This window comes from Lagenorhynchus albirostris, chromosome 11 (genome assembly GCF_949774975.1).
Source record: "Lagenorhynchus albirostris chromosome 11, mLagAlb1.1, whole genome shotgun sequence".
NCBI lineage: Eukaryota > Metazoa > Chordata > Mammalia > Artiodactyla > Delphinidae > Lagenorhynchus > Lagenorhynchus albirostris.
In genome coordinates this window covers 19,885,170-19,898,465 of record NC_083105.1, presented here as the reverse complement: position 1 = coordinate 19,898,465, position 13,296 = coordinate 19,885,170, and the positions used below count along the sequence as shown (strand labels likewise).

The 13,296-nt window shown below is 38.7% G+C and overlaps 1 protein-coding gene across 1 annotated transcript in view; it reads right to left on the bottom strand.

The window, feature by feature from the left end:
• Positions 1-12,290, bottom strand: part of WASHC3 (WASH complex subunit 3) — a 53,525-nt gene extending 41,235 nt beyond the window's left edge. The window contains exons 1-3 of the mRNA XM_060165447.1: positions 12,151-12,290; positions 11,465-11,563; positions 266-331 (exon numbers count right to left, since the gene is read on the bottom strand). Of these exons, the coding sequence (XP_060021430.1) occupies positions 266-331; positions 11,465-11,563; positions 12,151-12,201 (216 nt within the window). The 5' untranslated portion in view covers positions 12,202-12,290. The remainder of the gene's footprint in view (positions 1-265; positions 332-11,464; positions 11,564-12,150) is intronic.
• Positions 12,291-13,296: the final 1,006 nt, after the last annotated feature.

The window sequence follows — 13,296 nt, the reverse complement described above, 5'->3', positions numbered from 1 at the left end:
ACAGTTCAATTTGTTAACATGTTACTCATTATGCTTTTGATTCAAATAATGAAAGAAACATTTAAACAGACTCGGTTAGTGGTTCATAATGAAGACCATTTCCTTTGCAATTATAATAAATTAAACAAAAGAAAACACTGCACCACTTCATGGATGCAGGAGCTAAATTGAATTCATCTCTAAACGCAATTAAAGTTAAGTGTGACTGAGAAAGCTGGTATATGTAGAGCAAAGTTTATCCTATAAATTATTCAGAAATACAAACCTTTGCATCTAAAATATTGAGAGTTGTTTCAATTTGCTGGATACGAAGAGAAAGGTCTGCCAGTTTCTGGAAAAGAAAGATTAGAAACAAAAGAATGAACTCCAAAGGAAAAAAAAAAAGAATAAAGTCTGATTAAAAATAAACCGTTAACAAGGATAACAAACAGCAGATTTGAAAATAATAAAAACTATGGTTTAAATATTTGTGATTTTCTAACATACTACTCTCTTATTTATATGAGTAAGAATGGGAACTCAAGTATTCTATTAACTTCATTAGCATGCTTCATGGTTATTTTATAAAGCTGTATTCACAGAAAAGAAAAAGTTACATTTTCAGCCTTATCAAACTCATTATCAGAGCCATAATCAATCACTGGGACCAGAATGTAAACTCCTCTGAGGACAGAGGTTTTTATTCACTGTTATACCCCTAGTGCCAGAACAGTACTGGACACTTAACAGAAGCCTAATAATTATTTGTTGTTGAATGAAGGAATTCTTCACAGAACACAAGAATAAAAATTAGCCCAAAACAGAATGGAACAGTATCTGCCTTTATAAATTACTTAAACACATAAATATATACAATTAGTCCCAAATACAAACTTTTCAAGTTTGAAAAGTAAAAAAGGATGAAACTGTAAGATGAGTAGTTAATGTCGGAAAGAATTAAAACAAAGAGAAAAAATAAGAAAGAATACTAAAAAAGCAAAAGGAATCAACCTACCATCAAAATCTAAGATAAACCAGAACCAAGAACTTACCATGCTCTAGTTATTCTGTACAATTAAATTAGCCATATATATACTCCCACACAAATAAAAGTAACACCATAAAATATGATCCATAAGAACATTTATTTAAAACTCCCTCATCCTAAACATTATTAGTGACACAGCCTACAAGCAGTTGGCCAGTTTACTAGTTGGCAGATGTGCAGCATTCTGATTGCTTTCTGGGATATTATCAAGATCTTGACTAACTCATAAGCAGAATTTTAACACCCCAAGAAATGATCATTTTGCCCATATTTAGAGGGGGAGAAAACTGAAAGCAACCATAGAGTAGTTAGTACTTCTTCACAAGACACTTATTTTTTAGATGAGCATTCTTGATATCTACAAAGATATAATTTAGAAATAAAACATTAGAATCTAGTTTTAATGGCATTTGAAGTTAAGTTTAACCTTGATTTCTAGGATTTGTTTACATAAGCCTTTGATACAAATATAAACACAGGCTTATAAAACATCATATGGATAAATTCCTCTGCAAATTATACGTTTTCCTGAAAATCACGGAAATTAAATTTTGACAAATCAGTCATTTAATTCACTGCAGAAGCTTAGTAACTGCAGAAATCCCACAGCAAGTTAATTTGTAAAGTGAATAATTTCTAACTTATTTTAAAATGCATACATTGTTTTGATTAAAATAAGTGAACACAGAAAAAGAAAAAATGAAATAAAAATTCATTTTTGTTTTAATATTTATATAAATATGTACTTTTAAGCAATAATCATCATCACTGTAAACATCTGAGCATTTACCTTAGTATGCTACCCTGTATATGCAAGTATCATTTGAAATCTCACACCAAGTCTATGAAGTAGAAACTATTATGATGCCAATTTTTTTTGATGTGGACCATACTTTTTAAAAATAAATTTATTTATTTATTTCATTTTTGGCTGCGTTGGGTCTTTGTTGCTGAGCGGGGGCTACTCTTCGTTGCGGTGCTTAGGCTTCTCACTGTGGTGGCTTTTCTTGTTACAGAGCACGGACTCTAGGCGCGCGGGCTTCAGTAGTTGCAGCATGCAGGCTCAGTGGTTGTGGCTTGTGGGCTCTAGAGCGCAGCCTCCGTAGTTGTGGCGCATGGGCTTAGTTGCTCAGCAGCATGTGGGATATTCCCGGACCGGGGCTCAAACCCGTTTCCCCTGCATTGGCAGGCAGATTCTTAACCACTGCGCCACCAGGGAAGTCCCCGTGAACCACTTTTTAAAGTCTTTATTGAACTTGTTACAATATTGCTTCTGTTTTGTTTTTTGGCTGTGAGGCATTAGGGATCTTAGCCCCCCGACCAGGGATTGAACCTGCACCCCTGCACTGGAAGGCAAAGTCTTAACCACTGGACCTCCAGGGAAGTCCCTATGATGTCAATTTTATTTTTTAATTAATTAATTAATTTTTATTGGAGTATAATTTCTTTACAATGTTATGTTAGTTTCTGCTGTACAATAAAGTGACTCAGCTATATGTGTATATATATATATATCCCCTCCTTCCCCCTCATCCCACCCATCTAGGTCATCACAGAGCACCAAGCTGAGGTCCCTGTGATACACAGCAGGTTCTCACTAGCTATCTATTTTACACATAGTGTATTTTTGTCAGAACTAATCTTCCAATTCATCCCACCCTCCCCTTCCCCCACCCGTGTCCACATATCTGTTCTCTACATCTGCATCTCTATTTCTGCCCTGCAAATAGGTTCATCTGTACCAGTTTTCTAGATTCCACATATATGTGTTAATATACGATATTTGTTTTTCTTTCTGACTTACTTCACTCTGTATGACAGACTCTAGGTCCATCCACATCTCTAAAAACCTAGTTTCATTCGTTTTTATGGCTGAGTAACGTTCCATTTTATATATGTACCACATCTCCTTTATCCATTCATCTGTCGATGGACATTTAGGTTGTTTCCATGTCCTGGCTATTGTAAATAGTGCTGCAATGAACACTGGGGTACAAGTGACTTTTTGAATCATGGTTTTCTCAGGGTATATGCCCAGTAGTGGGATTGCTGGGTCGTATGGTAGTTCTATTTTGTTTTTTAAGGAACCTCCATACTGTTCTCCATAGTGGCTGTATCAATTTACATTCCCACCAACAGTGCAGGAGGGTTCCCTTTTCTCCACACCCTCTGCAGCATTTATTCTTTGCAGATTTTTTGACGATGGCCATTCTGACCAGTATGAGGTGATACCTCATTGTAGTTCTGATGTGCATTTCTCTTTTAAAGATGAGAAAACTGAGTCTTTATACAAGTAAAATAATCTGAACTCAAACACTCGAACTCCAGATACTAAATATTTTTGAGTGTTTCAGCTTGTTAAAGCATGATGCCATAGACTCTGGGTGTTGATGTGTCAATGCAGACTGTAACAAACTGAGTGTAATAAATGTACCATGCTGGTGGGGCATGCTGATAATGGGGAATGTTGTACACAAGGGTTGGGAGTGGGAGTCAAGGAATAAATGGGAACTCTATACTTTCTGCTCAATTTTGCTGTGAACCTAAAATTGCTCTAAAAAATAAAGTTTAATTAATTTTTTTAAAAAGATGGAAAATTCCTGAGTATTGCATAGATATAATTTTTGTTATTCAAAGCTAATAAATGATCAACCTGCTTCTCACTAAAACTAAGATGCTATTGTGCTGAATACTGGGAATCAAAATTTTCTGATCAAATTTCCTAAAATAGATGCTGTTTATCTGGAATTATTTAAAAAGATAGGTATTAAAATTTTTTTCAGGATTAGATCATAAATTGTCTTTAAATGGCTACTCAAATGTTCACACAAGATAGGCTAAGGATTGAAATACTAGTCTTAAAAAATAAGGGAATAAGGATGAAAATGTTTATTCCGAAAACTACTTCTTGATAAGGAAGATTAAAGAGGCTTGGGGAAAAAAAAGTTATACTTTCCAGAGCAGTAATTCCCAATTTTTTTTGGATGCAAATTCATCTGTTATGTCAATCTTTTGCTTTGGCACTCATTTTACCTACTTTCATCTACTATTATCAAAACCTCACCAAAATGAAATGACCTGGTTTTTTAATAAAACAAGATTACATGAATGATTTATTCATGCAAGACACTGATCTAAGCATCAATATATTTTAGTTATAATTTATCTGAATATTCTTGATATCTAATCTGGAAACAACGGTAATTGTGAAGTCTAAAGAAATCTGAAACAACTGTAATTTAATAAAAAAAAAATCTGTGCTTTCTATTGGTGAGAGTCATAGGTCCTAATACTATTGTGATTTCTGTTGACCAAATTTAAAGAAAATGTGAAATTTAAGTTAAAGGTAAAAAAATATATATACATGATTTTTTCCCCCATCCAAGTTCATGTACCCCAAATTCAGAACCACTATGTAAATGATTTTCTGAAAACCAGATCAACAAAAGGCTTTTCCTCTTGGCTAGGGAAGATCTTTGCTGTGGATAAATCATGTTTTTTAAATTATCCATAAAGGTATTATCTATCTTCTCTAGAGCTGGTTTTTGAGAGTCTAAAATATTAAATATGCTACCTGTTATACAACTTAATGCTTTAATAAAGGATATATTACTATATCACGATTTTGAATTTTTACGTATGTAATTGGTATCTTTTGTAATCTACACATTTTATTTTATGCATTTAAAAACATTAATTTCATTTCACTAGACTGCCAAAGGATCCATGGCACATTTAAGAACCTCTGCTTTTCAAAGATTATTCAGCATAATAAATGTTTTTGAGTCTGTCCCCATGTAATTATTGCTATAACACACATAAATATGTACTTTTTAGAAAGCCACTGTCACTTGACAAAATACACCTGGCTTCATTTATGGGCTGCTGAAGCTCATTTCTAAGATGTTTATGTTTTCTGCATTTTCCTTCTAAACCACTAGGCCACCATAAGGTAGGTTTCTCAACCTTGGCTCTATTGATGTTTTGGGCTGGATAATTCTTTGTTGTGAAGGGCTATCCTGTACACTACAGGATGTTTGGCAGAATCTCTGACCTCTACCCACTAAATGCCACAAAAACTCCCCAACTGTGACAAGGAAAAACATCTCTAGACATTGCCAAATGTCCCCTGGTTGAGAACTACTACTCTGAAGTGTAGATGACTACGCATATATTATAAGTAACATGATCAATAACAGTAACTGTCCCCACCTCTGAAAGTTTCAGCAGAGAAGAAATAGAAACGTAACAATCTTTCCCATCCATTTAACCATCCATCCTCTTTATAAGGGTTTAAAGCAAACCTGAAATACCTTGATTTGGGACAAGAGGGGAAAATATAAGGTACCTAGTTTGTCAGATAAGTTGAAAACTTCTTGATGCATCCATCACCCCCGCCTATTCCTAAGGTAGTGCATTTTATTGAAGAGAAAAAAAGAAGACAAAGGAAGAAATATGGAGTTAACAGTTGAACATGGAAAAAAAAAAAACACTGTTGGGCTTCCCCGGTGGCACAGTGGTTGAGAGTCCGCCTGCCGATGCAGGGGACGCGGGTTCGTGCCCCGGTCCGGGAGGATCCCACAAGCCGCGGAGCGGTTGGGCCCGTGAGCCATGGCCGCTGAGCCTGCGCGTCCGGAGCCTGTGCTCCGCAGCGGGAGAGGCCATGGCAGTGTGAGGCCTGCGTACCGCAAAAAACAAAACAAAACAAAACACCACTGTGGTATTTCAGGTTTGTAAAATATCCAATTTGCATATCCAGTTCTTTAAAAGAGAAACTATTTTAAATTAATGGATCTCTTGGTATACCACTTTCGGTTGAATATGTCCTGGAAACCGGAGAGAGAAGCAATCCACGGTTTTACTAAGCTTCATCTGACACTTAAACCCAGCAGTTGTAAAAGTTATAAAAGCAGTTGGAAAAGTTGTAGCAGAAAATAGGGTTTTAAGCAAAACATTATTTGGTTGAAGGTTAAGTCTGATGGTGGGCTTAAAAATTGGATGTAGGGCTTCCCTGGTGGCGCAGTGGTTGAGAGTCCGCCTGCCGATGCAGGGGACACGGGTTCGTGCCCCGGTCCAGGAAGATCCCACATGCCATGGAGTGGCTGGGCCTGTGAGCCATGGCCGCTGAGCATGTGCGTCCGGAGACTGTGCTCCGAAACGGGAGAGGCCACCACAGTGAGACGCCCGCGTACCGCAAAAAAAAGAAACAAAAAAAAAATTGGATGTAGATTTCTTTTAGGTCGTATGAAAATTCTCAGCACTTTTTGCCTGTACTTAAAGATTTTTTAAAAAAGAAACATTTTAGAATATTTAAAAAATGACTAAAACCCCAGTATTCTAGGCATGTTACAAGTCTGAGTCAAAGTAACACACCTGACTGCCCTGTTTATTGATACTGAGTACTTTTAAGATTCACAGTAAGGTTAAACTTCTGCTCAGTCTTACCTGTGCTATGCATAGACCTTGTGTCGTCCTCCACCTTCCTCCATTTAAAATTTGCAGTCCCTGTGGACTTCCACAAGATTTTGCTGATAAGGGCCAGAATAGAAATGCTTACTGGAGACTTGTGAGGGAAGAAGAGATGACTCTAAGTAACTCTGCCAATTGGGTCTGATTCAACTACTTTCCTTTCTCCGTCTTCTAACTTTTCTCCTACCTTGGTTCTAGTCATTAGAAGAGTTACAAAGTGGCTCAGTATCCAGAAAGTTTTTAAAAAGCTACGTTCTTCACTTTTCTCTTTCTCAGAGAACTTTAAAACTGGTATTAGTGATGAAGAGCCCTAGCAATTGGTTTCAAATTTAATTCCCATTTGAGTTTAGCTGTGACTGAAGTTACTGTTTGGGTTTGGTTCAAACCAGATTATGTGGAAAAAACAAAACCAAAACAAACAAACAAACAAAAACCTCCCAAATCAACCCCTCCTCAAAAAAAAAAAAAAAAAAAACCCAAACCCACCCAAAACAAACCAAAACCTACCAGGTTTTCTTTTTCCTCCAGTTCACTTCCAGTTCAAAAAGTAATAACTGAGGTTCATTTTTTACTAGGGGAAACAAGAGTTGTTTTGGTTCTTGTTTAAGTCTTTAACTAAACAAGGCCCACAGGTCTAACAGGTGCTATAAACAAATAACAACACATTTTGGAAAACTACATTGATCTTAACTAGGGAGAAAACGACACTTCGTGCTTGAATAACTATATTATATCCTTGGAATTTATCATATCAAAAAGACATTATATCAAATAGACATGGCATAGTAAAGAAGAGAATACAAATCTAAAAACTAAATTTTAAAATAGCTTTAAAGAAGATGCTGCAGTCTCTCCCTTGAAAATGATGTAAATATGCATCATATTCAGATCAGACGGTGCAATAGAACAGAAGACTGAGACAGTTTTGTTTTTACCAGTTAATAGATCAGAGTTGGAATCCCAGCTCTTTTAATTTCTAGCTGTGTGACTGTGGGCAAGTTAGAGCAGCTACTGCAACCATAAATACTATACACTCAAATACATGGTGAGTGAATGAATAAACGACTAAGCAAATGATTTAAGCCTCTCTACATCTCAGTTTCTGTATTTCTAAAAAAGAGATAATTGGACCTCTCTCAAAGAGCTGGTCTGTGATGATTAAATACATGTAAAGTACTTGGTACAATGCCTAGCACAGAATAAGCACACAATAAATATTAGTTATTGTCATCACACCAAGTATTGATAAAAAGTCTACAACTGACATAAACATCCAAACAGTTACAATATGAATTCTAAATAATGAGTTACAGTCAACCCTAGATTATCAACCATTAAGGAGAAAAAGGCATAAGCCACCTTTAAATTCCATGAATTTTTGGTCAAAAAAATTTTTTCTAGAGTTCAAGGAAGAAATAGGAAATAGTGATATAGTCAAGACAGCCAACCGTTTTGGGGGGTAGTGGAGAGAGGAATAGAAGGAGGGAAAGAGTGAATCATGAGGCTTTGATAATGCATAAGCAATCAATAAACAAAAGACAATTATTATATTTGATCTAGACTTCAGCAAATAACACTCACTCCCCAGGCACTGAAAACTGTTAGGCCCTACAAAGGTGCGGGGCTATCCCTACCTCAGGGCAGCTCTATGAAGCTGCTTTCACAGATGTGTTTGTTGGTTGTTTTGTTGTTGCTTACTTTTTAAACTGGAGATGAGAAGTATGGGGATGCAGTATTCGCCCTTCTCTGCTAACAATCCTGGAACAGTCTCTCTCCAATACTTCTCCACCCTACCGTGGTATACAAAGTGACGGGCTAAATCCTTGGCTTACTGCTTTTCAGTCAGTCAATTCTTTATGCCATTTATAGAGGCAGCAGTCCAAGATAAAACTCAGGGAAGCAAGCACCTAGACTCTGAGCCTGTTAGATAAAAAATATTGACTTGAGCCCCTTACTCTATCAATCATCATATCACATTTCAATTTCTTCTGTCTTAATGAGAAGGCAGAAGTTATTTTGATAACTAAACAAAAACAACAGCTGGAACCTTATACAAGTTAAAATAGTTTTCCTGTCTCCATGCAGTTTTTATTAATATATCTAACAAAAACTATACGCTAAGGCTCTACCTCATATTATTTATAAGACAGAATGAACTGAATATTGTTTGACTCAATTGTGAATTACCTCATTTTCCCCCATTCTCCCTATTTTTTGGGGGTGTGTGTTATTTGCTTTATTTTATTATAAATTTATTTTATTTATTCACTTTTGGCTGCACTGGGTCTTCGTTGCTGCGTGCAGGCTTTCTCTAGTTGCGGCGAGCAGGGTCTACTCTTCGTTGCGGTGCACGGGCTTCTCATTGTGGTGGCTTCTCTTGTTGTGGAGCACGGGCTCTAGGCGCGTGGGCTTCAGTAGTTGTGGCTCGCGGGCTTTAGAGCACAGGCTCAGTAGTTGTGGCGCACGGGCTTAGCTGCTCCGCAGCATGTGGGATCTTCCCGGACAAGGGATGGAACCCATGTCCCCTGCATTGGCAGGATTCTTAACCACTGTGCCACCAGGGAAGTCCTATTTGCTTCGTTTTAAAAAATTAATCACAGGCCATCATCTAAAATTCTAGAAACAATAAATGCTGGAGAGGGTGTGGAGAAAAGGGAAAACTCTTGCACTGTTGGTGGGAATGTAAATTGATACAGCCACTATGGAGAACAGTATGGAGGTTCCTTAAAAAACTAAAGATAGAACTAGCATACGACCCAGCAATCCCACTATTGGGCATATACCCTGAGAAAACCATAATTCAAAAAGAGTCACGTACAGGGCTTCCCTGGTGGCACGGTGGTTGAGAGTCCGCCTGCCGATGCAGGGGACACGGGTTCGTGCCCCGGTCCAGGAAGATCCCACATGCTGCGGAGTGGCTGGGCCCGTGAGCCGTGGCCGCTGAGCCTGCGCATCCGGAGCCTGTGCTCTGCAACAGGAGAGGCCACAACAGTGAGACGCCCGTGTATCACAAAAAAAAAAAAAAAAAAAAAAAAAGAGTCATGTACCAAAATGTTCATTGCAGCTCTATTTACAATAGCTAGGACATGGAAGCAACCTAAGTGTCCATCAACAGATGAATGGATAAAGAAGATGTGGCACATCTATACAATGGAATATTACTCAGCCATGAAAAGAAACGAGACTGAGTTATTTGTAGTGAGGTGGATGGACCTAGAGTCTGTCATACAGAGTGAAGTAAGTCAGAAAGAGAAAAACAAATACCGTATGCTACCACATATATATGGAATCTAAGAAAAAAAAAAAGGTCATGAAGAACCTAGGGGTAAGATGGGAATAAAGACACAGACCTACTAGAGAATGGACTTGAGGACATGGGGAGGCGGAAGGGTAAGCTGGGACAAAGTGAGAGACTGGCATGGACATATACACACTACCAAACATACAATAGATAGCTAGTGGGAAGCAGCCGCATAGCACAGGGAGATCAGCTGCGTGCTTTGTGACCACCTAGAGAGGTGGGGTAGGGAGGGTGGGAGGGAGGGAGATGCAAGAGGAAAGAGATATGGGAACATATGTATAACTAATTCACTTTGTTATAAAGCAGAAACTAACACACCATTGTAAAGCAATTATACTCCAATAAAGATGTTTAAAAAAAAGACAAAAAAAGGAAATAAAAGGTATACATATAAAAAAAATTAATCACAGGACTTTTATAGTAGCTTAACAAGCATAAGTTAACAATAATTAAACTGACAAAAATTGGTATTCACTAGTTAACTTCTTGGGAACATTCCTATATTGTGCCAATCAAAATGCATCTGGAATGGAGACACATCATACATTGTACAAAAAAGTAGGAGACTGGCTAGGACTGGGAAGTCTCTGGGTATTCTCTGGGTATTTCCTGTAGCAGGCCTTGACTTCTGAGTGAAATCATTTTAATTTCTGTATAAAGCATCCTTGAAAGGGTATTTAGCTTTAAGTGGTCACTATCATACCAGTGTGGGGCTTTTCTCTAGTCTATGGACAGAGCACAGTCAATGGTCTTCTTTAGTATTCAAGTATTTATATGTATCCTGTTCCTAGAACACAATAATGTCCCCAATGACAACAATCTTGACTCCCACACTTTTTAGGCAGCAACCACCCCTCTATGAACAGTCTCTATTCAAGGACTTGATTGTGGAGGATACTCAGTCACATGGCAAACAGTAACTTCAGCACTCAGGAAGTTTACGACAAAATGGAGCCCTAAGGTTTAACATGATCCTCAAGTGGTAAAGAAGACTGATAAAGAACAACACCTTTTGGTTTCAGACGACTGTTGTTCTATTTCCTTGTCCCCTTTCTCCTTTCTTAAACCCAATTTCAACCCATGCTTCCCATTTTCCTCCCCACTCTCTTTTTTAGCTTTTTATAAGACAGGAGTCCCTGGATCTTGTACCTCACCTGTAACTGGGTTACTTAATCCTTACTTCACAAGTCATTTGCAGAAAGTATTTTTTTTTTAAATTTTCATAATGATATTTGATGCCTCAGTTATGTTTCTAGGCTACCTCCCCATCATCTTTTGGATCAAGCAATGTAAAATAATTTTGATATAAACTGAAACAATGTATACTTAAAATGTAATCTTTGGGGTAAGAGAAACATAACCAATTTCAAAATAAAAAATGTCTTTAAGTGTGAAATCTTGGAATTCCTTTTGCTTTCTTTAACCACAATAAACCTTCCTGAACTATTTCACAAAGCTTCTAGAAAATTAATTCAGCAGAGATGGGCTGTAGAAATGATGGTAAGAGAATCAAAGAGGATTTAAGGTAATGTTAACATAATAACTGGTTGACAAGAGGTTATGGTACATGAATATATAGACTGTAATTCTTGTTTTGCTCATTTGTTACCTTCAGAAGTGCAAGGTGACATCTGGAATACTCATTAAACGAGTATCACAGGACCTACCTCCTCACAAACTGTAGAAAATCGGTTGAGGAACTGTACAGTATGCACCACAAACTGGTTTAGAAATGCCACCGTTCTTTTCTGTTGAATAGCTGGCACCTGTGTCACGTAAAAATAAACATGATCCATACAGGAGGAACGTACACCGTGCTATCCCCTGGATATTAATAATAACGGGGCGTTTTGCTGTGTGAGATGAGTTACTGAAAGTACTGCCAAGAATCATTAACTTGTTTTCCTAAACTGTAGGGGTGGGGTGTCCGAAGGTGACAGAGGCTGCAAAGTTTGAGAATGGGCTCTGGATTCACAGGTGTGAACTTTCGCAGGTAAAGGCAACACACAGAAACACACGAAAAACTCATGGGCCGAATAAAAGAGGTAGGGTTAGAGATCGGAACCGGCCCGTGTCGCCAGCGCTTCACCCTTGACGGTAGGGACTTGTGACCCGGGAAGCGTAGGCTGGGAGAGGCAAATTACCCCCGCCCCCCTTAGACAGCTCGGGAGGGACCCCTTTTTAATGTGGACTGTGGGATTCTCCCTCCCGAGAGAGGTGGAAGACAGGCCCAGGCCAGGGTTCAGCAAAAAGAGACACGGCGTGGGGGGGGAGAGGTGTCTCTCTGGAAACCCGGCGTCCCTTCCCCGTCCTCCTCCCAGGTCGCCGAAGTCCAACTCCTTCTTTTACAAACCTTAGTCAGGTCTATGCCTGACCCCATGAGAGGAAGCCCATCCTCATCCATCTCCTCAGCGGGCGGGGGACCCAGGGCTCACCCACAAACCCCTCCCCGACCCGGCCCGGCCCGCCCAACCCGGTAATAGCGTCCGAAAGCCTCCCCTAGTCCCCGCCTCCCGGGCCCTTCCCGCCGGAAGGAAACGCCTCCCCCAGCCAATCACTCGGCGGCTCCCGGGGAGCCCGCCCCTTCGCACGGCAGTCTGGGATTGATAGTTCTAGCTCCGGATTGTGACGTAGAACGAGGGGCGTCGGGTGTAGCAAGGGTGCAATTCTAGCAAAATCTTAAAAAGCCTCTCCCCCTGCCACCCCCCCCCAAAAAAAAGTAAAGCATCGCGTCTGTTTGAAGTTATACCTGCTTAGTCTCTTCTACTATATACGCAACTAATTCATTCGTTAATCAAAAGAAGTGTATATATATATATTTATATATATATTTTAACCGATTAAGTGCCAGATACTCTGCTAGTCCCTGTGGTGAATAGACTGAATCAGATTGAGCATATGTATCTATCTAAAGAGCTACAGAAACATTATCCTCAGTCGGACAATTGACAAAAATGTTTTTTCTAAGTGGTTTAGGTTCTTAAAAAAAAAAGACAAATGCAATGCTATAAGATGTAATTTCTAGTTAATAGAAAAGTGGGAGTGTCTCTCTGCCTCCTAGGAGCCTTGATCATTACTGTTCATCAGTCATCCATAGCTCCTGACAGCAGCGCCACTCACAACTTAACTGAATTTCCAGGGCTGTTAAAAACAATCCATAGCTAGAAGTCTTGGTCAACTGCCAGAAATCCTCTGAAATATATACTCCCTTCCTCCAGGCTCTCTCTCATTGGATTTCACTTACAATAGTGAATTTTGGAGACAAAACAAGTAAATTGTAATGAATACTGATTTCAAAGGGCAGAGACTTTAAATGCCACCTGCATATATCCATTAAATTTTAAAAGTTTTAAGAATTTTTTAATAGTTATCTTTCTTTTCATAGCAGATAACTAGAAAATCACTAATTTTATCATGAATCAGTTCTTGGGGGTGGGGGGGTGGGGAATGATGATCATTGGCTTCTTACGGGTTTTTTCCTGCTCTGCTTCAGGATGAA